The sequence below is a fragment of the Mchenga conophoros genome, linkage group LG4 (genome assembly GCF_057382185.1).
Source record: "Mchenga conophoros isolate Kocher_MC1m ecotype Shallow Benthic linkage group LG4, M_conophoros_male_GT1.1, whole genome shotgun sequence".
NCBI lineage: Eukaryota > Metazoa > Chordata > Actinopteri > Cichliformes > Cichlidae > Mchenga > Mchenga conophoros.
This window is the reverse complement of record NC_140529.1, coordinates 2,556,752-2,583,306: the sequence shown is the minus strand read 5'-3', so window position 1 is coordinate 2,583,306 and position 26,555 is coordinate 2,556,752. Positions and strand designations below refer to the sequence as shown.

General features: G+C 41.8%; 1 protein-coding gene across 4 annotated transcripts in view; it reads right to left on the bottom strand.

The window, feature by feature from the left end:
* LOC146575264 (junction plakoglobin a-like) overlaps positions 1–26,555 on the bottom strand; it is a 135,796-nt gene that overhangs the window by 9,394 nt on the left and 99,847 nt on the right. For 2 of the 4 annotated variants that reach the window (XM_085269921.1, XM_085269922.1), the window contains exons 11-16: positions 26,007–26,225; positions 8,468–8,620; positions 7,015–7,134; positions 4,929–5,079; positions 2,777–2,898; positions 2,254–2,296 (exon numbers count right to left, since the gene is read on the bottom strand). In XM_085269921.1, the coding sequence (XP_085126047.1) occupies positions 2,254–2,296; positions 2,777–2,898; positions 4,929–5,079; positions 7,015–7,134; positions 8,468–8,620; positions 26,007–26,225 (808 nt within the window). The remainder of the gene's footprint in view (positions 1–2,253; positions 2,297–2,776; positions 2,899–4,928; positions 5,080–7,014; positions 7,135–8,467; positions 8,621–26,006; positions 26,226–26,555) is intronic. The other 2 variants (XM_085269923.1, XM_085269925.1) reach the window with 1 other exon arrangement.

Here is a 26,555-nt window from a genome sequence, read left to right as displayed (position 1 = left end):
TTTTTTCAACCATCCCCTCTTCATCATCCCCTGAAGACGGCCGTAGTGATAGAGAGCACAGAAACAGCTCTCACTAAAGTCATCAGTGACTCACAGAGACTTTCAGTTTTAGTTCTACTATTTCACTGCTGCCTTCAACACTGTTGATCATGACAATTTCATTCAAAGACTTCGTGACTCAGTTGGTTTAACAGGTCCAGTTCTCAGTTGTTTTTCATCATATCACATCGAATCATATCATATCAAAATCTCTGTTTTAATTAGCAGTTTTAGACCTATATATAAATATTTTCTCAGTGGTTCCTCAAGGGTCTATTTTTTGTTTATTATTCTTTAACCTTTACATGCTTCTTCTTACTACTCTCACAAACAATCATCTAGCCAATCTTATGTTGATGATATACAATTGTGCTAATATTTTTTTTCTTCTGATGATTGAACCTCTGTTCACAAACTAATGAGGTGCGCCGATGACATTAATTTGTTGGATGCCTCAAAACTTTTGGGAATTAAACAGAGACAGAAATATTTGCTGTTGGTCCAAAATGTTAGAGACTGACAAACTGCTCATATATACTACCCCTGTCTCTGAAACAAGTCAACAACCTTGGCATCATTTTGGAGAGTTTTAATAGTTACATCAAAAAAGGTCACCACAATTACTCTCCTTCACTTACAAATATATGGTTAGGTTAGAAAGGTTAGAAAATTCTAGTCTCAAACTGACTATAAGATATTGGTCCATGTATTCATATCAAGCAGGTCTGTTTGCAGGATTATCCAAATCCTGATGTTCATTCAATACGTAGCAGTCAGAGTTCTTGTATGCAAAAATCTGACCATATTCCCCCAGTATTGAAGTCACATTGTTGGCTCCTGTGATCTATGTCCTTTCTTTTGAGTGGTGGTGTGACTACAGCACATTTGAGAGAAACAGAGGTGAATGTTGGATCTACGGACAGGTCGGCCACTGAAGGTATTTATTAGTGGAAAGTGTTATAGCGCTAAGAAAAATAAAGAAAATAAGCAAAAGATGCACATTTTGGAGGAAAAGATAGGTAAATGGAAAGACAATTAGCAGGGAAATTTGATGATAATACATTTAAAGAGATTTGTTGGCTTAAGGGTAACCTTCATGAAATTTATAACAGAAATGCGGAGCATGCAATCTTTCATCTTAAAACAAATTTGTATGCGAATGGTGAGAAGACAGGCAGACTATTAGCCAGACAACTTAAGCAAATAGACAACCAGAATGTTATCACGGCAATTAAAAAGGATGATAAATTAGTTATATCCTCTTTGGAGATCAGCATGATTTTTTAAAATATTTTATCAAGACTTATACACGTCTGATAACAAAGTAAGTATGGACCTGCTGAACACGTTCTTTGATAAAATGACAATACCACAAATTTCACAGGGGGTAGGGACACATGGGAAATTCCCCTAACAGAGACAGATGTAAAGGAAGCTATCCATGCAATGAAAACCAGAAGGACACCGGGAATCTCAGCTCAGCTTCTCAGCAGTTTTATCACAAATTTATAGATTTGCTATGTTAATTTTTAACTTAAGTATAACATGAAGCTTTTGGATATGGACTGCTTCCTGTAAGTTGTATTTAGGCAGTAATATCACTAACTCCAAAAGGCGATTTAACTGATCCAGGTATTTACAGAGTGATAGGTTTAACCAATGTGGATTGCACAATTCTATCCAAAGTATTAGCAGCAAGGCTGGAGGTTGTACTACCAAAAAATGTTCATAAAGATCAAGTAGGGTTTGTCAAGAATATAATATAAGGATAATATGAGGAGATTACTACTCCTGCTGTGGCTAAACAGAAATAACACAAATCCTGTGTTGGATATATCTTTAGATGCACAGAAGGCTTTTGATAGGGGCCAGCTTCCCCGCTGACCCCAGCAGGCCTGGGCCCCATCAAGGCTATGGGGCCCAGGCTCATCTGGACCGGGGCCCACAGCAGCCTGGGGCAGCCGGCAGTTGTGATTTGGCGCTATATAAATAAAATTGAATTGAGTTGAAATGGCTTGATTAGGCAAACATTGGGCAGGGAAGACTGATATAGATTGGATTTTAATAGAACAAGAGCTTGCATCTCAGTTCACACCAATCGATATTTTATCACCAAAAGTAAACAAACAGTGTAAGATACAAAATCCTACTTTGAAGTTTTGGAAAACACAATGTGCTCTGAAACACAATTTTCTTGTGCATCAAAGTACTTACCATCTGGAAGATACGTAGGCTCCAAAGGAACTGCAGTATGGGCCTGTGAAGACATTGTTAGACATAAATACAATAATACATTTTACTCGAAAAAAGTAAAACATTACCTATTATTTAAATGTAATACATTACATCACTTAGTTATTCCCCAGAGGAATCACTGCATAATATGGCCTGAGATGTATTATCACATAATTAGCCTTTAACAGTATACACCTTAGGCCACAGTCAAATAATAAAATTAATTAATAATAGAATCTGATGACTTCCAGTTATACCACAGCAAGTAAATAATATTAGTAGATCTAAAAGGAGACAGGCATGCTAAGTTTCTGAATCTGTCAAGTCAACTAGTAATTATCTGCCTTTGCCAAATTTTAAGAAAGAGCAGGTTGGAAGTTAGTCCGCAGATGATTAAGACAAACCGAAATGAGGTTAACACTCTTTAAGAGTGGGTGTGGCTTTTGTGCCAACACCTCTGCACACAAAAGCACACAGACATCCACAAACATAGGTATTTTACCATTTCCCAGGCAGCAGGGTCATGCTTGAACAGCGAATGTGTAAGCTCCACTGACACTCTCTTCCTGTAGTCGGAACTCTTGTCTTCTGAAATGCGGAACAACACTGCTGCGGCATAGGTAGCTGCAGGGAGATGGCAGCATCAGTTATTTACAAACAGAATTAATTATCAAGTCCTTTCACGAATGAACATATTTTGAGTGTAAGGAAGCTTCTGTGTTACAGAAGTGTATATGCATATAGATCCATGATGGACTCTGTGTGTTCCTAAACCTCTGGATGGGGCCTGGGATGTTGAGAGCTCTGCACAATATCTTGACTGCACTCTTTTGGATACAGACCTCCAATCTTGTTCCTTAAATCTGCCGGAGCCACTCTTCAAGTCTACCACTGGGACCACTTTGGACTTTACCTTCCACATCTGCTCCAGATATTCCTTCAGCAGAGGGCACTTTTGGATTTCGTGGTAGTTGGTGTAATGTTTAGTGGAAGCTTAGTGTTTAAATCGATGACTGTTCCAGTCTGCACGCCAGATATCCTTGGGCAAGATGCTAACCCCAGGTTGCTCTCCGATCCATCTATTGGAGCTTTAATGTGTGTGAATGTTAGATAGAAAGCACTTAGGAATGTATAAAAGTTCTGTATGAATAAAGTGCTTTGAGTGCTCAGGTAGAGTAGAACAGCACTACACAAGAACCAGTCCATTTACCAGAACTAGTCCAGCTGTTGTTGGATAGGATTGCCACATCTATCACAACTGTGGTTTTCTGCTCCTTGTCTAGTTCATTGGCCTACAGCTGCTTTTTTGTCTGGAACTTGTAATCCCACAGGACCTTAATCCTGTTCATCTCAGCAACCATTGGTAGTATCTTGGTGTGTTCTTGTCCATATGCTGCACAAGTGTTCCTATATACTACCCCAGACATTTGGTTGTGCTTCTCAGTGTATAAGGTCCCAGCTTGAGTGTTACATCATGCTACCATTAGTTGGATAGCCTCCAGGGCACCTATGCACAGCCTGGGTCCTAACAGGTGTGTTAGACTCCAACTCTGTGCATCTGGTGCTTATGACCTGTTCTTGTGCTGCCATGATCGGAACCTTTTTGCTTTTAGTTCAGGCTTTAATAACCGCTGGTAGGATTTCTTGATGTCTGCTACTTACTCTGTCAATGACCCATAGCATGTAGGTGCTTGGCCGTCCATAACTGCTGCTCTTCCTCACCTTCTGTTTTCAGCTGCCTGAGGCATTTTTGGAGCAGATTGGTGGATTCTAAATGTTTCATCCTGGACTCATCCTGGCTCTGACGTTCACTAATCCTCATGGCTCAAGGTGCTGGACTTTGGGTGGAGACCTCAATGCACCTCCTATGGTCATCTAATTATTCCTGCTGAGTATGTGATGACTAGTAGGGTCTATGTATTCATGGCTTGGATTTTCTTCATAGCATTTATCTGGGTTCTCAAAACCTGTCTCATCTTCTGGAGCCATTTGGCTGTTACTGAGATTTGCACATTGTCATCATAGTTCATATTGGCATGTGGGAGACCCAGGTATTTGTAGTTATCCTGTATGTCTGCTGTTCTTTCCCTTTACAAATCCACCCATTTAGTCTGCATCAACGTTCCTGTCTTTGCATCCATTCAGCAGAACATTCTTGATGTGAGGCAACAGTGCTAACCAGCACCACCATGCTGCCTCATTTACAATTCCACTTTACCTTTTCTTTTCTTTCTTTTCCTTTTTTATTATTATTTTAAGGAGCATAAAATAATCCAGAAGAACAAGGGGCTGAAGGAATATCTGTAGCAGATGTGGAAGGTAAGTCCAAAATAGTCAAAGTGGTGGGAGGGAGCTATAGATATATCTGAGGTATTTTAACGGGCACAATTGGCATGGCCTACTAAATGACTCATAAGCTACATTTCCAGTTTCACCCATTATTAAATGCAGCAAATAGCACTCATGATACACTGACAGGTTTTTCCCACATTCATCGTTTTACTATCAAAAAGCCTTGAGCTTCTTTTTTCTTAACTTACAAAAGAATAAAAAGCCATAGTGGAAATAAAAATTGAACATAGCGTCTTTGGTGTCGGATGAATTTTGTTGTTTCAAGCAACAAGTTTTTCTCCTGCTAAATTTTCAGAACCTACCAATTCCCTCGTTGTTTGAGTGCAGCAGCTCCATGAGTGGTGCTGATGCTCCTTCTGCATCTATGAGCTCTGCAGAGTGTTTGTCCAGGGCTAGCTCACACAGTACTCCTGCAGACACTCTTTTCACATTCTCCACATACGAATACAGCAGCTGGACAGACACACACAGACACATAGATACATAAATCCTGACATTTCCCAACACACATTACTTTTTTGGCTATCCTTATTACCAAAAACATTAGTACCTAAATCAGTGCAGATGCTTTGTATAGGTGATTGAGGCTTGTAGTAAAAATCATTTTAGTGCTAAGTTACATTAGAAAAGCTCTATATAAGTAAGAGTCCACTTACACACTGATGCCAGTGTCGTGAGAATCCGATCAGAATTGTCAGAATTTTTAAAGTTGGCTTTTTTGTGTGACGCACACAGCAGGAAACGTTCGCCGTCAGAGGTGTTTTCTTTACTGAGTATACTTTGTGTGTTTTTGCAAGTCTTACTAAATCACAAAGAAGGCAAGATGCACTTAATTCATGTTTGCCATGCCAGCAAGTTCTGTTTGCCCGACTAGAGTGTTTTTTGACACAAGACAGTGATGTTGTGGTTACTGTTGGATCACAAAACGAAGGTTCTGAGTTTGAATCTACTGGCTAGCTAGTAGCATTCTTTTTTGGGTTGCATGTTTTCCCTGTGTGAGTTTCAGAGGTGAGAAGCAACTAAGTACAAGTATTTTGTCACTGTAATGAAGTATAATTTTTAAGTATCTGTACTGTACTTGAGTATTATTTTTTCTGACACATTTGAATGTTTTAAAGGAACAGTCAGTCATTTTTTAGGTTATTTAACAGGAAAATATCCCTTAAATGTGTGCCCTTCAAGGATATCTGTCATGTGGACTGGAGCAGCCATTCCAATTACCAGCCTTCTAATTAAATTGGCCTCTTGGGTGCATGTGTTGGTGTACGTGAGTATATGAGCTGTAAATAGTGAGTATGACTTATAGTATAACTCGAGTGCTATTAAAACTGAGGGGACACAAGCATGAGACCCTGGTCAAGAGTGCTCATCTACACGTCTCCCCCCAAACCCTCCATGTCTAAGGTGCATGTAAAATTGAGAGGCAGATACCAGTGAAGACGTGATTAGGACTGCCTTGGCAGCTCTGCCCATTAACCACTGGGTAACAAACCTGCCCCCAAAGGTCCTTTGTGTATGGTTATGTGTCATGAAATGTAATGACTGTAGTGTAATAAAAAGGAGGGACAGATGGCTGCACATCACAGCCAGCAAGGCCATGTGGATGGCCCTACCAACTGTGGTCTATGCTCCACAGTTACACATGTTCACTTTAATTTTTGGAATGACACTATCATCCTAGAGGTATTCATTGAATGAAAGACGAAGAACTCAGCTATGAGGGCTCTGAGCAGGACTCACATTATCTCTGTTTTATCTAGTAGTTTTAGGTACTTGTATAATCTTTTGCATTTAGTCATTTAATATTCATGAAAGATGAAGTTGAAATACTTTGTCTAGAAACATCAGTCTGTCACAGAAAAACTGATGTTCAAATCTACTAGAACAACTTTAGCTGGACATTTATATTTAGGATGGAAATATATGAAATCCTACTGGCTTTAAACTCCACAGTGTGTATTTAGTGGTATGGGAACCAAATGCTTTTAGCAAGAAAGTCAGCAGTTTCTGTAGGAGCCTGTAATCTTAATGACATGTCTGCCTTGATGTGACTATTGTTGTGATTTGGTAAATGGAGTGGTTCTTATATAGCGCTTTTCTACTCTACTTGAGCACTCAAAGTGCTTTATACAACGAACTCATTCACCCAATCACATCCATTCACACAAGCACCTTTTTAAAACTGTTTAGTGCTTACTGTCTGACATTCACACACATTCACACTCCGATGGATGCATCGGAGAGCAACATGGGGTTAGTGTCTTGCCCAAGGATATTTGGCATGCATGGATCGAACCATCGGACCTGCTCTACCACCTGAGCTACAGCCACCACCATTTGGCAGTTTATAAATAAAATTGAATTGAATATGCATGCATGTGAATGTACCTGTACAAACAGTGGTATGGTCTGCATGCTGGCAATCTCTCCTCTGTTTATAGGGTCTCTGGCCAAAATATGAAGCGCTCCTGTGCAGCCCTCTACTATTTCCTCCATGCGAACGCCATCCTGAAACCAGGAAAAGTGAAGAAAGTCATGCATACAACCATCAAGCAAAGAAACAAAGCAGAGGACCTCTAAATACAGTAGAAGAATTATTATTAGACCTTTTGTTTTATTTTATTTTTTGACACATCATTGTTAGTAGGTGCTTGGAGAAAAGCAACATAAATACTGTGATGCCAAGGATTCCCAGCCAAGTGTCAGAGGGTTCCAACAATGTCACTGCTCATGATCAAATAGTTGATCTCAAACATCAACATGCTGTTGTAGTTTTATTCAGCGTTAGTCTCCCACTGTACAAAAATAAGCAAAACTGCACAATTACTTTTAGAACGTTTGCTTCTCTCTCTGCCCCGTAGTTTTCATCTGAACTTCAGCAACTTAAAGCTGCCCTCGTGCACTCCGCTCTTCTTCAGCTTCCCTTCTGTCTCTTCCACCTGCTCACCTGACTTCCATGGGACTCAGAACCTTTAGCTGTTCTCCCCCAAGATTTTGGATGCACTTCCTCCAGATCCCCGGACTGCAAACTCTCTCTCTACTTTTAAATCACATCTCAAAACCCATCCATTCAAAATTGCATACCCTTCATCATGATTCCGTTTTAATCAATTTTTTATTACCTTTTTTAGCTTTTATACTTTCGTACTTGTTTTTTATTTTTCATATACCTTATTTTTTTTTATTTTTTCGTACTAATGCGAGGTGACCTTGAGGGTCTTTAAAGGCACCTATAAATAAAATGTATTATTATTATTGTTAATATTATTATAATAAAACAGCTTTATAACTTTCACTGACAAAAAAGTCACAAATTATAAACCTAATGGAATAAAACAAAGATTAATATGAAAAACAGAAGATGAACCATCTAGTCCTCATATATGTTTAGAATAGCTCTGAACTGGCCTTGCCTTAAACCGTCACCATCAACTGCAGAAGTCTAGGCTCAAAAAAACTGAAATCTAAACTTAGATTATTAAATCAATGTCACAGCTCACCTGTGAGCAATAAACATTAAATAACTTGTTGAGATTCAATGTTTGTGCATCAGTAGTGGGTCCTGCAGTACTAAATGATACCAAAGAGAGCGGCTCACTCCAGGTTCAACATTTCTGCTTTATTTCACATTTTATACTCTGCTCTGTTTGTGCGCACACAGCGAATGTGTCTTTGTACTTGTACTACTCATGCATGTCTAAATTCCAACCCCGCATCACAGATGAAACCTGTCAATGCATTCCTGTTATCTTCTTTCTACCTACCCTCATTTCCTTACTTATGTGAAGATTGGTGGCTGAATTTCCATGTGTGTGTGTGTGTGTGTGTGCGCTCTCCATACCTGGTATGTGTGCTGTGTAGAGGAGGCATGTCTTTGTGTATCCTGGTGAGCTTTGAGCAGCAGGTTCACCAGTCGTGGAATTGCACCTGCCTCTCTCAGTGATGCCTGATTAGCTGGGCACAGTGCGAGATTCCGGATGAGTCCAACTGTGGCCTGGACACAGAAGAGAGATCAAGACTTGTTTCTGAAGGTTATACATGTAGCAAATCCAAATGGTACATCCTGTTACTGTTTGAGCATTCACTCATCTGCACTAAAGTTTGCTGACCAGAGTGTGGTGCTACATATCTAAGGAAACCACAAGGATGAGAGAAAAAGTTTTCTGCTGCTGCTCATTGATAAAGTTGGGCTGAGGTTAAGCATCCTGACATCAGTGACAGCTCAGTTCTGTTTTGCTACCACTATTAACGCTCTGTAGTTTTCAAGCACTACATGCAGGCTTGCTGATATTTCAGAGGGAGTATTTCCTCCTTCAAAAGTAGATACATGTTATATTTATATGAACGTTCAAAGTTCCCAGTCCACCACACTACTATTAGGTCCAATCATCCCCAGGACCATAGCAATCTTTGCAAACCATATATATATATATATGTGTGTGTGTGTGTGTGTGTGTGTGTGTGTGTGTGTGTGTGTGTGTGTGTGTGTGTCAATTTTTGTGTGGTGGAACTTCAGGTTCAGCCAATATGATGCCAAAAAGTGCACTGCTGGAGTTGTCACTTGAGGGTCATCCCAAAATCTAGTCAATTTTCACAGACACCCATTGTTAGCTATTGTAAAACTGCGGTCAACAATGTAGCAGCAGTTAGATTAAGGCAGATATGTGGACATCCGTTAACAGTGATGTCTACCTGTTACCTGCCCATTTATACTTGCCTGTCTCTAGTCCATTCTCTCACCCTTTAATGAAGCCACTGTGGAGTTGTCAGAGGAAAAAAGCATATCAGGTATCAAGTATTATGACAAATGGTAGAGCAGATGCTGGAGTAGGCAAAGCAGTCAACAGTCCTACTGACACAGGAACTGGGTGAGCACTTCATCAGGCTCCTAAGAGAAAAGTTTCAAAACCTGCAAAGCACGATCATCATGCTGCTGGCCACCTCGCTGGATCCTCGCTTTAAACAAATTGGTTTCTTTAGCCCCAGAATGGCCAGTGAGGCTGTCAAAGGACTAACATCTGAATGTACTACTGTTTTGATGTCCCGGTCAACTCCAGCAGCAGCGTCAGCATCAACATTATTACAGGATGCCGTAGCTGACAGACCTGGTAATTATTTTTACTTTGTTTTGCAGCCAGTCTAGATTACTTATGTGCCTTACACAATCTGTTTATGCTTCTCAGGAAACAAACTTTGGTTATTTAGATGCCACAGTAAAGGAGACCCAGAGAAACCACATCATTGCTGATACCACAGTGGAAGTCCAAAGATAGTTGGCAGAAGCAAACATTCCCAGAATGGAGGACCCACTTCAGTTTGGAAGGGGCAACATAAGATTTATGCCAACTTGTACAAACTTGCTGTGGAGTTCTTATGCCTCATCTGTACTCCTCTGAAAGAAACCCCAGGACAGTTGAACACATTTTGTTCCTGAATAAAAACCGTTTAAAAACAGTTGTTCCCCTGTCATTATTAATTATTTAAATGTTGACAAAATTATTTATTGATAAACATTTGACAGTTAATATTAGGTTCAATTGTATTGTCATGGTATATAGCCTTATTACACCAAACAAAAATAGAAATTTTGTTTATATGAATGAATACATGCATTTAAGATAAGTTGATTTCTTTTACTTGGCAGTCTAAAATTTTGCAACATATTTACCTTCATATTTTATCATAGTAGGCAGTAGCTGAAATTTGGAGAATCACAGCATTTTGAATTCGGCCAGTTAGAGCTCTCCACTGCTTATTGGGCAGTACTCAGGATCAGAGAATGCACTTTTTACACAGGGAGCCGATCTAGACTTCCAGTATCCAGACACAGATCACATACCTCACTTCCTAAAAATAAGCCTGAATTGAGTTGGCAATGCTGTCTGACTGAGCATCAGAAGTGCAACCAGCACTTCTTTGCTTGTGTGTATGTGTGTGTTTCTCTGTGTACCGAATAATGTGTGTACCACTATTATTTGGGTATTAAAGCTGTGACATCCAAAAGCCCCACTGCTGCACTGTGAGTGTGCTTGCTACCAGAAATACTCACTATCACGTGAAATGTGGATTGATTGTAGAAAACAGTCCAAATAGTGCCGTGAACAGTTATGCAATATATTACCTTGTTTATTTATTTGTATTCTTATATCCGACTGTTTTATGGAATTCCTGAAAATATTGATCTTTGAGTGTGTGTTCAGGTGCAGTGGTGATTTGAGATCAATTCTAATATCAGCTTTCCCACTGGTGGCATAGACGATCACTTTCTGGCACAACACCTGGAGCTAAGGGGGCAAAACGATCGCACGAGTGCTGCTGTTTAACTGAGGAAGAATAAAGTAGTTGTGGTAAGCCAATCACACGACCACTTTAAGATGACAAAGCAACAAGGTGCCAGTTTTTAAATTGTGTTGATAGGCCACGTAAAACCAGAGTCATGATAAACAATATATACGCGACATTTTTTCAGCGAGACCTCTCTGCTTATGAGCAAAACAAAACAAAACAAAAACCAGCCCGTTTGTGTTGGTGGAAAAATGCAACATGCCGACCAATCAAAAAATGATACGGCAACATGACATTTGGTTGTTTAAGAAGAGGGGGAAGTTTTTGGAGTGTGTTGTCTTGTGTAGTTAGTGTGTGTTGTGTGTCAGAACAATGAGGCGACTGCTGAATGAAAACAGGAGTGATGCTGTCAGGCCCGCAGGTATCAGGCTGTGATGTTCTCGTTTATAGTAGACAGAAATAATTTTTTTGGAGAGGAACAAATAATTTGTGTGGCATCTTATTGAATGCAGAACACCTGATTGTTATCTATCAATCAAGGTAAAAGGTAAATGGCTGCAAATAACTTTGTTGTTTGCAAAACTTGTGCATATGATATTAAAATCAACAATTTATATTTGCATTTAAAGTTATAAATATGATTTAATAAACATGTTTGTGGCTGTTACAGTAAAAAAAATATTTTTTTGTACTCGGATTTTATGTTTTTTTGTCTGATTTTAGATCAATTGTGTTAATACAGTCTGTCAAAATGAAAACATAACTGTAAATTCAGACACGTGAGGTTGTGCTGAAAAGGATGATGCCAAACAAGGCAAAGTAAATAGTTTTTAAAGGTGAAATGCAGAGGGAAAATCAAAAGTAGTTAAAAATGGCCAATTATACCCTGGACCCCATGGTTAAACTTTTTTTTTAAAGTAACACAATAGTTACTTTTCAAGTAATTAATTACTTTTAGAATCTTGTAACTCAGTTACTTTTGTGAAGAAGTAACTAGTAACTATAATTAATTACTTTTTCAAAGTAACTTGCGCAGCACTGCCTCTTACATACAAGTGGAACTCAATGTCAGATTGAGAAAGGTAAAGGGATCATATAAAACATGAGAAAATCTGGAATGGTATGAAAAACTATCAGAGGATGCAGGAATGGTGCTCTAGATGGGGACACGGTGTGAGCAAATCTGTTGATGTTTTTGTTTTTTTAACAGATTTGATAACATTGTCACTGCCAGTAATGCCTGGCCTAGTGGCACTTCCCCCAACTATCTGAGATACACAAACCGTCCTCATTTCCCCCACGATGCACAGAAGCATCCTCACTCCCTGACAGCTTCCAGGACCTCGAGACTCCTCCAATATGTTATGTTATGGTGGACCATAACATCTTATTATTAAGACTTAAGCACACTGTGGGTATGAGAGGCACTGCCCTTGACTTGTTTAAATCATACCTCTCTGACAGGTCCTTTTCGGTTAACTTGGGCACCTTCTTCTCTTCCTCTGTTGCGGTGTACCTCAAGGATCAGTTTTAGGCCCTATTCTTTTCTCATTGTATTTGCTCCCTCTAGGCGCAATCTTTGAAAAATACAATATTGCCTTTCACTGTTACGCAGATGACATACAGATCTATTTTGAACTTACTAATGAGCTTGCTGTGTCTCTGCATTACTTTCGAGAATGCATGCGTGAGGTCAAAGAATGGTTCCTGAGTAATTCCCTTGTCTTAAACGATAAGAAGACTGAGATTGTGGTGTTCGACAGTAAAATCCCTCGTGTCCAACTTCGTGCTGCTTTGGGTCCCTTTGCTAGCTCTTCCTGTGACTATGTCAGTAACTTAGGTGTATTGCTGGATAGCTTGCTCAAACTCGATAAGCAAGTCAGAGAAATGACAAGGCATGCAAGGGTTGCCACCCTTGGCTAAAAAAAAAAAAACTATCAGACAATCAGAGACGACTTATGGACCTCAGGTTCAATCCAAAGGCATACAGTAAAAGAAGATCTACACTTGTAAGATTTGTATTTTTGACTTTTAATCAACTTTAAAGTTAACAACCATTAAAGGAAGCTCAAACAGGACTCCTGTTTGAATGGAAGTCATTGGCGAAGGCTGGGGAGCTTATCCAGGAGATGGCCCCTGACGCCTGAGAAACAGCATATGACTGCATTTAAGAAAGGGAGTGTTTCTAAAAATAGAATCTCCTGGTATAAAATTGTTTGGGGAAAAAGACAGGAAGAAGATGATGAAGGTTTTGTGAGAAGAACATGATTATGTGCCTACAGAGACACATGCAGGTAGCAACATCAGACTTGTGGAGAGGATTCCCTGCCAGAGGAAGTTGTGGAATGTAAGGACTATAGTCAGGGGTGCACATAAGTGGTCTGCAGGTGCTTCACATGTCTTAAAACATAATTGCCAATAATCATAGTTTGTTCCTCAGTAGGTATGGAAAAATAATTACAGATGTCAATTGGATGGTAGTTTGCTGGGGGCTTTCTCTGCACCCTTACTCAACCATCCTGTTTTCCTAGCTGCTCAGGAATCCTGGGATAACTGTACAGGATCAACAGGACCCCAAGACCATACATCAGGAATTCAATGGGGATGTGGCAAACAACATTAGAGACTAACTGAAGGCCAACAGCACAAATTACTATCAAATGCGGGATTTACCAAGAAGATGCTCTGTCCCCGCTGCTGTTATAGGTCTGAACCCCCACAGCCAAATTAACAACTTGGCTACTGGAGCAATTGTCAGCCACCTCCTCTACATCAAGCTGTATGCCATGAGTGAATCACATCGATTCACTGGTCCATACCACTGGGATCTACAGCAACGACATCAGAATGTCCTTCGGACTGCAGAAGTACAGTTGCATGGTAACTAGGAGAGGGAAAATAGTGGCATCAGTTTAGCTCACTGCATTGACCACATTCCATATGGCTGAGAACCATATAATTATGATATAATTATTAATTAATAAATTCATTTTCTTTTGGATGTGATATTTAAACAACTATTTTTATTGTTCCAGAATTTTCTTATTGGTATCTGCTTCAACAGTAACTTACATTTATTTTTATATCAAGAAAAGTACTTAGCTTAGAAATGGGCTTAGAAATGTCAGTGTGTTTAGCCTGTCAAGGGGATTAATAAAACTAAGAAATAAAGAAACAAAACAAAAAACAAAAAAAATAGATGGCCAAATTTAATGTAATTTGGTAGAGAAGTGGGGCATGGATCAACAAAGCAGTGTAGTTTGGTGTAGGTCTGGTCTTTCTACCAAGAAAAAAACAACTGACATAGGACACGGGTCTTTAAACTCTATGGGTGTTTGAAATGATTTATTTATATATAGAACAAAAAACCTTAAAGATTCTGCAATGAGAATATAAACAGAGTCACAATAGAGCTTTTTTAAACACAAATAGTCACCTTGTGATGAAATGTGTGTGTTTCAGTTTAATGGTAAATGGACTGATTCTTATATAAAGCGCTTTTCTACTCTCCTGGAGTACTCTATACAACATGCCACATCCACATTCACACAAGCACTGTCTTCTATGCTTTTAAGTGCTTTCTAACTACCATTCATACACATTCATATTCAAATGGATGCATCAGAGAGCAACTGGGGGTTAGTATCTTGCCCATAGATTCATTTATTTATTTATTTAGGACAGTGCATGTTAATGAACATAAATGTAAAAAAAAAATATTACATGAATGTAAACATACCAGATTATAGCCAAGGGCTAATTTCCATCTGTTGTCCTTAAGCATAAAAATAGACATAATAATTCATAAAAATTCATCATTCATTCATAATAAAAACTCCATCACCAAACTTACACATACACACCATTCTGTTCCCAAATAAAACATTAAAACTATACAACTTATACAAGATATTTGGCAGGATATCCTTGGGGATATCTAGGGGTAGCCGGGGATCGAACTACCAACCTTCCAATCAGTAGATGACCTGCTCTACCTGTGGAGTGAAACAATTATGTGAAAAACAATAAGTACAATGTAAGCTCAAAACAGCAGGGAAGTCTAGATTGGAATAATAGTAGTCTTACATAGTACAACACAGCAATGTCTAATGCATGTTGCTATGCTGTGTATACTATTGCTGTTCAGACAAAAAGAAGCAACATGAAGAGGTTGCATTACTGAACTGTGTTATATTCAGGATTCTAAAACAAGGTGAAGATCTTCCTGCTAAATACAGTGCATGTATATACTTATAATAACTAAACTGAACTGAACAGGTAGTTTTACCAATGTTACCAGTTTACTGAATGATTACTGCAATTATTATGCAGGCAAAAGGCCTCTGCAAATACCAAGTCAAGAACACATATCAATATGTTGTTCTTGTGCACCTCTGTTCACTGATGAATCACCTTGCAGGCTTTTAAATTGTCTTTCTTTTCAATTTTTACTTCAGTAAATAGGACCCTGGTACAATGAGTGCTCTCTCTCCCACTTTTTAAGAATCAATCCTTCCCTTTGTCTTTTCCTCACTAAGAAACAAAGCAAACAGCCTTCTTGCTCGAGCTTTTAGTGTCTCTCTTTCTCTTATCCATCTGTCTGTCTTCCCAGGGACATTATGCACCACTAGGAGTTGTCACAGATGAACTATTTTAGGGAAGTGGGTAATGGGAGGTGTATGTCATGATGTGTGTGTTTGCTTGTGGTGTAGCTACAAAGGTGGTGGTAGTACTATTACCTTATGTCTATCAAAAACTCAACCTGACACTATGTAAAGAGGGGTGTCATTTACATCCTTAACCTTTTTTCTTACCACTCCTGTGCCCCTTCTCTGTTCTTTACCTCTCGCATCTTTTCTTTGCTTTAATCTCTCCCATCATCTCTCTTTTCTTCTCTTTTATTTTGGCTTAAAATATCTATCTATATCTATATAAAGTGTACACTTACAAACCTGTCAAACCTGCATTTGGTAAATGGCCTGCATTTGTATAGCGCTTTACTCAGTCCCTAAGGACCCCAAAGCGCTTTACACTACATTCAGTCATCCACCCATTCACACACACATTCACACACTGGTGATGGCAGCTACGTTGTAGCCACAGCTGCCCTGGGGCGCACTGACAGAGGCGAGGCTGCCGGACACTGGCGCCACCGGGCCCTCTGACCATTTGAAACGTTGGCTACCATAGCAGTACAGTATTACAGTCCATTTTTATGGACTACCAAATTTTCATTCCTATTTCTTATCTAAAGATTGCTACATGTTTCAAAAATGATCAAACCAAAATTTCTAGACAGTGAAGACAGTGAATCTCAGTGAACTGAACTTTGGAAATACCTACTCGGGTAACAGAGTTTTTAAATTTCAGCACCCCTAAGTTGTTATCAAAATGTAAAAGTTATTATTAAAAATCAATAATTCTCCCTCCAAACCACAAAGTGGGAGTGAAATCTTTCCATCAATCCAGATCAAAACTTCTAGACACAAATGTTTAAGTACTTTCAAAATGACTTAGAACCCCAACTTACAACTCATACAATACAAAAATCTCCACAGAATACACGATACAGGACAAAGGATGCTCCTAATGGGTCTTGCAGACACAAAAATATGCACCCACTGCACGGGCAATTCCATTGAGAACGATATGCATGTTATGTGGTCTTGTATGCCTGTCCATATTACATTCTATGACAAATACTTTCTCTCTCTCACACACACACACACACACACACACACACACACACACACACACACACACACACACACACACACACACACACACACACCAAAATTGTATACAGTGGGGCAAAAAAGTATTTAGTCAGCCACCGATTGTGCAAGTTCCCCCACCTAAAATGATGACAGAGGTCAGTAATTTGCACCAGAGGTACACTTCAACTGTGAGAGACAGAATGTGAAAAAAAAATCCATGAATCCACATGGTAGGATTTGTAAAGAATTTATTGGTAAATCAGGGTGGAAAATAAGTATTTGGTCAATAACAAAAATACAACTCAATACTTTGTAACATAACCTTTGTTGGCAATAACAGAGGTCAAACGTTTACTATAGGTCTTTACCAGGTTTGCACACACAGTAGCTGGTATTTTGGCCCATTCCTCCATGCAGATCTTCTCGAGAGCAGTGATGTTTTGGGGCTGTCGCCGAGCAACACGGACTTTCAACTCCCGCCACAGATTTTCTATGGGGTTGAGGTCTGGAGACTGGCTAGGCCACTCCAGGACTTTCAAATGCTTCTTACGGAGCCACTCCTTTGTTGCCCGGGCGGTGTGTTTTGGATCATTGTCATGTTGGAAGACCCAGCCTCGTTTCATCTTCAAAGTTCTCACTGATGGAAGGAGGTTTTGGCTCAAAATCTCACGATACATGGCCCCATTCATTCTGTCCTTAACACGGATCAGTCGTCCTGTCCCCTTGGCAGAAAAACAGCCCCATAGCATGATGTTTCCACCCCCATGCTTCACAGTAGGTATGGTGTTCTTGGGATGCAACTCAGTATTCTTCTTCCTCCAAACACGACGAGTTGAGTTTATACCAAAAAGTTCTACTTTGGTGTCATCTGACCACATGACATTCTCCCAATCCTCTGCTGTATCATCCATGTGCTCTCTGGCAAACTTCAGACGGGCCTGGACATGCACTGGCTTCAGCAGCGGAACACGTCTGGCACTGCGGGATTTGATTCCCTGCCGTTGTAGTGTGTTACTGATGGTGACCTTTGTTACTTTGGTCCCAGCTCTCTGCAGGTCATTCACCAGGTCCCCCCGTGTGGTTCTGGGATCTTTGCTCACCGTTCTCATGATCATTTTGACCCCACGGGATGAGATCTTGCGTGGAGCCCCAGATCGAGGGAGATTATCAGTGGTCTTGTATGTCTTCCATTTTCTGATGATTGCTCCCACAGTTGATTTTTTCACACCAAGCTGCTTGCCTATTGTAGATTCACTCTTCCCAGTCTGGTGCAGGTCTACAATACTTTTCCTGGTGTCCTTCGAAAGCTCTTTGGTCTTGGCCATGGCGGAGTTTGGAGTCTGACTGTTTGAGGCTGTGGACAGGTGTCTTTTATACAGATGATGAGTTCACACAGGTGCCATGCATACAGGTAACGAGTGGGGGACAGAAAAGCTTCTTACAGAAGACGTTACAGGTCTGTGAGAGCCAGAGATCTTCCTTGTTTGAGGTGACCAAATACTTATTTTCCACCCTGATTTACCAATAAATTCTTTACAAATCCTACCATGTGGATTCATGGATTTTTTTTTTTCACATTCTGTCTCTCACAGTTGAAGTGTACCTCTGGTGCAAATTACTGACCTCTGTCATCATTTTAAGTGGGGGAACTTGCACAATCGGTGGCTGACTAAATACTTTTTTGCCCCACTGTATCTGCTTGTGTAGCGCTCTATAATTTGTCTTTTTGGTGCTGTATATCATTTGAGTGCACTTTATTACAAGGCAGCAGATGGAGACCCAGCATGTCTGTTTACTTCACCCTCGACTTTCCCCCCACCTCCATTCTTTTCTCTCTCTTTTTCCTATTTCTCACTTTCTTCTTATTTTTTGCCAATCTGGCCTTTACCCCATCTGCTATCCACTACACAATAATATAAATAATAAAATACAGTAAATAAATAAAAGTGTACACTACAAAGAATTCAGACCATAATTCTGCTTGCTGGACAGGACAGGTTAAAAAATAATAACAAATAAAAACATTTTATTTTTCAACTCACTTTTGTCTTCCTTCTGCTTCTCTCATTCCAAAGTTTGCAGCACCAGTCTACAGGCATCCAGATCTGATCACAAGCTGTTTATAAAGTGGGGTCATGATCAGAGATGGGCAGTAACGCGTTACAGTAACGCGTAATCTGATTACTTTTTTCAAGTAACGAGTAAAGTAAGGGTTTACTATGGCAAAAAAAAAATTGTATGATGGATTATGCAGAAAAAATAGAATTGGTCTGAAAGATCTATCGCTTTATCACCTATTCAGGTTGTAAATCATGTTTTTAAAAAGTAACTAAGTAATTAATTACTTTTGAAAATAACTAATCAGTAAAGTAACAGGATTACTTTTGGGGGGAAGTAATCAGTAATTAGTTACTGATTACTTTTTTCAAGTAACTTGACCAACACTAGTCATGATAGAAGTCCCACTCTGAGTGACAGTCTCTGATATAGCTGTTTTGTCAGAGTCTCAGTCATTGTATTCTCATCAGTTGCTGCAGGCCTGGAGTATCTGCCCAGGTTGCAGGTGACGACAATTCAGACATAGCAGTGTCCTTTGCTGTGTTGTGATGGACCTTGAAGAGACGCCCTCTTCTGGGACAACTGCTGCCATCAACCATGACCTCCTTTTATATACTTACATATATATTTAATTTCTTTTTTAGATTTTTTACTTTTAGATTTAGATTAATTTATTTATATTGTATTACTCAGATGGCAAATCAATGCACAAAATCACATTCTGATGTGCACTAACTGGTGTGTGTTATAAATGAGAATAAAGTAGCTATTCTATTCGCTTGTGCTGAGCTAACACTTGTGGTTGAGCAGGGAGTAGTCCTATTGCTCAATAAGGCCGTGGATATGTCTCTGCATTTAGTCAGGCCATTGTGTCTCATGAAATGATGAATGATTTCAACTCCTACTGACCTTGGCGCTACTTAGGACATGTCCATCACATTCGGACGGCTCTGATTTCACTTGAACAAAACAAAAGCACTCACTTCCACTGGTACTTGTAGAATGAGCACTCGGTAGCTTTCTTATGATGCTGCTTTGTTGAACGTGTATCCAGCATGGGTTATAACAGCACAACAATGGGTGTGGCAGCTAAGAGAAGAACTGCACATAGACAGCCCTGCCGCAAAGCATGTCATGGTGGCGTAAAGCCGCAACGCCCACCCGCTTGACACAGGCAACCCAGTATATGACATCTCCCCCCCTTTTCATGTTATTTCCAATAACAAACCCCAAATAGAACAGCAACGACACAATGATAACATGTGACACTATAATAGCCTCTGGGCGGTTCTCTTAAGGACCCGAGCACAATTGGCTTACTGTCGGCCTGAAGGGCAGTGTCCACAAAACAGGACTTATTAAACATGGTAAACCTTTAAGGTAATTAACTCAACCAGGTAGCAGCAGTATTGGTTGCCGCACCTCCTGCGTAACTGATCCGGTACGTCACCGTGAGTGGGTGCAAGCGTTGGGGCCAGACTAGGGGCCAAAGGTGGGGTCTCTGGAGTGGACACACCAGCGCACTGAGAAGGCAGCTCCTCAGTGTCCACAGTGGGTGTTGGAAGGGGCTGTGGCATAGCCCGTGGAGATGGTTCGAGGCGAAGATGGCGGCGGTTCCATCGCAGCACCGCACCTTGGGGTGTGGCAACGAGATAGGATGTCGGAGAGACGCTCTCCTAGGAGATGATGGTCGGCATTGCCCAAGCCTTCTCCTGGTCCAGCTTAGTTAGGACAGCATCCCCTGGATGGAGTGGAGGTAGGGGCTTAGTACCATGGCGGCGGTCGTAGTAGAACGCCTGCTTGGCCTTCTGACCAGCATCCCTTCGTTTAACCTCTCTTTTGTTGGGCCATTTAGGTTGAAGATTCTTCTCCAAGGTAGGCAGGGTTGTCCTGATCTTCCTCCCCATAATAAGTTCCGCTGGGCTGAAGCCTGTAGTGGTATAGGGAGTAGACCTAAAGCACATTAGTACTATCAGTGGGTCATTGTGCCAGAGGATTTTCTTTGCAGTCTGTACTGCCCTCTCCGCGTGACCATTTCCCTGTGGGTGGTGGGGACTAGACATTCTGTGGGCAAAATCCATCTCTCTCGCGAAGGCCTGGAACTCAGAGCTGGAGAACTGAGGGCCATTGTCACTCACCACCTCGTCAGGGATCCCAAACCTAGCAAAGGTCGACTTCAGTTTCTGAACAACTTGGCCACTGGTAGGTGCAGTATTTCCAGAAAACGTGAGTAGTAGTCCGACACAACAAGGTAATTATTCCACTTGTGTTCACAGAGATCCAGGGCCATGGACGATCCGGCAAAGGTGTGGAGATGAGCAGCTCCCTTGTCTGTGTTGGCCTCTGTGCCAGACATGTGTGGCACTGCAGCACTGCATTCTTTAGCTCAGTGGAGAGCCCCGGCCACCACACAGATGAATTAGCCCTATCCCTGCACTTGGCGAGGCCTTGGTGCCCTTCATGTAGTTTGTGTAGAATGGCTGTTCTCTGTGACTTTGGAATGACGATTCTGCAGCCTCGTATAACCAGGCCGTCAGCCTCTAATAGCTCGTTTTTCACTTTCATGTACGCTTTAATGTTCAATGGCACACTAGCTCCGTATGCAGGCCAACCCCTGCGTATGTACGTAATGACAGTCTGTAGTTCAACATCCGTTGCAGTGGCTGCTTTAATGCTTTCCATTCGGCTTGGGGGCGCTGGAATGCCCTGTAACACGGTGGCTATGTAGCAGTCCACTTCACTGTGAGTGCTAGTGTCATCCTCAGCCCGAGTCTGTGGACTCCGTGACAACGTATCGGCGATGACAAGCGTTTTGCCAGGGACATAGATGGCCTCCGGCTTGTACCTCATGAGCCTCATCAGGAGGCGTTGACACCTCAATGGAACATTGTCAAGGTCCCCGCTATTGACCAGGGGCACCAAAGGTCTATGGTCGGTCTCAAGCCTGAAGCGATCTAAGCCACATAGATACTTATCAAACTTCTCACAGGCCCAAACACTTGCCAAACACTCCTTTTCGATTTGTGCGTAGCGTGTTTCAGCCTCCGTGAGGCGTCTAGAGCAGTAGGCAACAGGTTTCCACTCTGCACCATGAAGCTGAAGCAGCACAGCCCCAAGCCCGTAGCTACTGGCATCGGCAGATACGGCTGTGAGTCTGTTGACGTCATAGAAGGCAAGAACAGGTGCTGATGTAAGCGCTCTCTTTATGTTCTCGAAGGCTGCCTGCTGTGGGTGATCCCAGGTCCAACTGTTTTTGCTTTTAAGCAACTCGTACAGTGGCTGGCATACTGTGGCAAGAGCAGGAATATATCTGCCCAGGTAATTAACCATTCCTAGGATCCGTTTAAGCTCTTGCACATTTTCTGGTGACGGCAGCTGAAGAATGGCGTTCACTTTCTTAGGGTCTGGCCTGACCCCAGAATAGTCGATCAGGTGCCCTAGGAAGCGAAGCTGGCTCTGTCTGAAGGAGCACTTCTCTCCTTGAGAGCTTCAATCCGGCTAACTCAATGCGCTGCAGCACCTTCTCAAGTCGGGTGTCGTGTTGTTCCATGGTGGCCCCATAGACCAGGATGTCATCCATAAAGACCTCCACACCTTCTAGCCCCTCTAAGGTCTCCAACATCTTTCGCTGAAAGATCTCTGGTGCACTTGTTATCCCAAAGGGCAGCCTATTTGGCAATACCTGCCAAATGGCGTGATGAATGTCGTTAGTTTGCAACTCTCGTGATGCAATGGGAGCTGCCAAAATCCACTGGCTGCATCCAGCGAGGAGAAGACCGTTGCCCCACTCAACCTGGACATGGTTGCCTCAGGGGTAGGCAAGATATAGCGCTCTCTTTTGACAGACTTATTCAGTTTTGTCAGATCGACGCAGATCCTGGCCCTTGCTGTGTTCTTCTTCAAGACAGGCACCATTGGGGCACACCATTCGGTAGGTTGGGTCACCCTCTCAATGACACCATGGTTCTCCATTCTTTGTAGTTCCTCCTTCACTTTCTGCAGCATGGGGAAAGGCACACGGCGTACCGTATACACTGCGTATGGCACAGCATCGTCCCTTAACTGAATTTTGACTGGCTCAGTTTTTAGTGTTCCGTGTTCACCGTAAAGTGGTTGGTTCCTGGTGGGTGTGATCGTTGCTTCATCAATTCTTCTCACCAGGTTCATCTGCACTGACAAGGAGCGGCTGAGAAGGTTGCTAACTCTGCGTCCACGAACCACATACACCTTGGATAGGTAGTCTTTGCCTTCATAACTTATTGTGGCCTTTAAGTAGGTCACGAGCAGTTGTCCAAGCATTTCACTACATATCGTACTGTGTATGACTGTGTACGTGACAAATAAAATTTGAATTTGAAGTAGCCGAGACATAAAAGCTCTCCTCCTGTACTGAGCCTCCCGCATCTCCCTGCAAGCTGACCTGCGCTGCGACCTCCTCTGACTGTCTGACAATCTGGGTCGTTTGCGCCAACGTGAGGTCCTTCATCAGCTGTAGCCTGCGGGAGAGGTCCTTGTCTTGTATCCCGACCACAATACGATCGCGGATATTTTCCTCTTTACATGCACCAAACTCACAGTGCTCTGAGAGGTCATACAGGGCTCGGATAAAACTCTCCGCCGTTTCACCTGGCCGCTGGACACGCTGGTGAAAACATGCTCTCTCATGTATAATGTTCCTCTGCGGGAAAAAATACTCGTCGAACTTCCTCATTACGACAGCGAAGTCGTCACGTCTTTCATCGGCGGCGAAGGTGAGTGACTTGTAAATGTTCTCTGCTTCATTTCCCATCACATAGATTAGGCAGCTCACCTGTACTTGTCCTTCGTCTTTGTGGAGTTTCGTTGCGATCCTGTAGCGCTCGAAACGCTGTTTCCAGTCGGGCCATTCCGTCGGCTTATCGAAAGGGAAGCTTGACGGGGGATTAAACTTAGCCATTCTGTTGTTTTCTCCCTTATGGCGTTATTCCGGCGATGGTCCGGGTCACTTCTGACATCATGTAGAATGAGCACTCGGTAGCTTTCTTATGATGCTGCTTTATTGAAGGTGTATCCAGCATGGGTTATAACAGCACAACAATGGGTGTGGCAGCTAAGAGAAGAACTGCACATAGACAGCCCTGCCGCAAAGCATGTCATGGTGACGTAAAGCCGCAACGCCCACCCGCTCGACTCAGGCAACCCAGTATATGACAGTACTTTGCTTATGTGTTAAGTCTATGCTGTTTTGGGGAGTTTCATGAAAGACTGCAGTTCCGTGTTGGCTCTGTTGCCATTCTGATTTGCTGGTGGACACAGGAATCTACCACTAGCAACATAGCATGCCACATCACTGTGTGTTCCAGTCTCTGTGAAAGTGTTAGCTACGGGCTATGTGACAGGGTGTCTGCAATGATAAGAGTATTTCCCAGGACATGCTCCAATACTGGACTGAATCCCAGGAGCCTCATGAGAAGATGTTGGTACCATAGTGGCACATTGTCCAAGCTGTGTTTGTTAACGAGAGGTACCAGTGACTCGTAGTCTGTTACACATTTTAAACTGAGCCGGGCCACTAAACTGTCAGACTCTTTGCACACCCACACACCCACCAAACTGAACGTACTGAACGTAGCATGTTCTGCTCATTACTCAGATTTCAGGAGCTGGTCTGCAACCTATTGCTATTCACCTGTTTCCTGCTGCTGATGCGAACCCACAGGCTACGGGAAATCTAAAAGGAGTTGGAGAACTCACCTAGCTGGGGTTTTTTGTTACAATGTGCGCTAGCTTTGGGTTGCTCGTCCTGCTCTTTCCCTAATGATGCCACTAAGCTGTCCAATGCAATCAGGGGGAAAGCGCTGGCGTGGGCTGAGGTTTTTTCATTTATCATTCCATTTCTACCTTCCCATATGAATGAGCTGAGAAAGAAATTTGCTCACCTATATCTGAGGGCAGTTTAGCTAAAAGATTGTTTGATCTATGCCAGGGCATCCGCAGCATAGCTGAGTTCTTAGTTAAGTTTCAAACTGTGGCCGCCACAGCGAGCTGGCCAGATAATGCATTACAAGGAGTATTTCTCCAGGGTTTAAATGATCAGATGAAGGGCCAACTAGCTTTCTACAACAACATTCTTACCCACATTGTCCATTATTCCCTCCAGACTTCATTTATGTATCAATCCTGCTCCATCTTCTTGCATAATGACTTGGAAAAGTAATTTCCTCTGCTTGCCTTTGGGTCTCACAGGTTGAACTTTTCCAGAAGCAATTAAAAGCACAGTGAACTTGTCAACATATACTGATGTACTGATGCTTCAGCTTCTTCCACAAAGGTCCACTGGCCAAAATGTAAAATATGATGGTTTTACCATTACCAGCTGGGACCTGCTCTACCTCCTGTAGCTTAGGAGCAAGCATTTGGCAACAATGGGAAGCAATTTCTGGAAGAACTAGACTCTGGAATGAGGTTAAGGGGAGGGAAACAGTGAAAAAAAAACACTGGGGAAGAGAGCCAGAGATGAAAGTTAACTAATGATGAAATGCAGAGTGATGTATAAACTGAGAGTGAAAAGAGGTGAAGAAGAAACGCTCCAGCATCATGGAAAGCCCCCAGCAGCCTAGGCCTATTGCAGCTAATTAATGCATGGCTCAGGGTCACGTGATCCAATCCTTACTATAAGCTTTATCAAACAGGAAAGTTTTAAGCCTAATCTTAAAAGTAGAGGGGGTGACTCCTGAATACAAACTGGGAATATGTTCTGTAAAAGACTATGTTGAAAGCTAAAAGCTGTGCTTGCCATTCTACTTCTTTATACCAGAGGAAACCACAAGCAAGCATGGGCCAAAGCATGTTTGGCCCATATCCAGGAGTAAAGGTAGTTTTTTGTGTTGGGATAAAGGTCATTACTAGGGGTGGAGAAGGACCCTGTGTAAACCTCTCATAAAGATATGTAGTGCAGCTCTCCAGAGGACAATGGTGCAAGGGACTGTTGATACAAAAAGACACGGCACATATAAATCCAAAAAGGAAGGAAGCTGTTGCATTTTCTGCTATGCTGAGGAGACACTGCAATACCCTTGGCTTACCTGCCTCAGGCTGGCTTCCGTTTTAATATGTTGAACATCATGAATGCGTTCAACATATGCAGTAACATGAAGTTTTATGAATGGAAAGCTGGACCAATGAAGGGTTGGTTAAGTATCAAAGGTGCTTTTCTCTTTTCCTTTCTGTTCCCGTCCTTTTCTTTCCTTTCTTCCAATTCTTTTGACCCACAGAGGCTAATTTAGTTACCAGCTCCAATGCATGTTATCTCTAATAGTATACATCACTGTCTGTCCTTACCTTTACTACAGGCCAGTAGTGGGGCTGGCCCAGTAGTTTAACAATAGCTGGGACACCATAGTGCAGACGCACGGCATTCTGGGCTAGCTCGGCATCTTGGTGGCGGGAGGTGAGATGCCGCAGGGCGCAGACCGCAGGTTCAGCAACATCCTCCTTCTCGCCAGCACGAAGCACAGCATGGATCAATGCCTCCACTCCACCATACTGAGTCACCAGCGTCTGTAGGAACACATGGGGAACAGAAATCTGGGTTTTTCACCATGAAATACAAATGTGAATCCACACATCAAAACAAAGACAAGTAAACATTAAGTTACATCGCTTTGTTAAACTGACGTTCTTTAGAATTGAAATGTGTACACAGCTGAGGTGTTCATGACCACTGTGACACAATCACACATGAACAAATAAAATCTGTTGGCCGTTTATTTAATCTGATATTTTTAATGACTTTGGTTGGCAATAAGAACTTAAGAATTTCAGGAAATATTCATAGTAGTATGTCTTCATACTACGCCAGCATGCGTAAAAATGGATTTATAAAAGCCC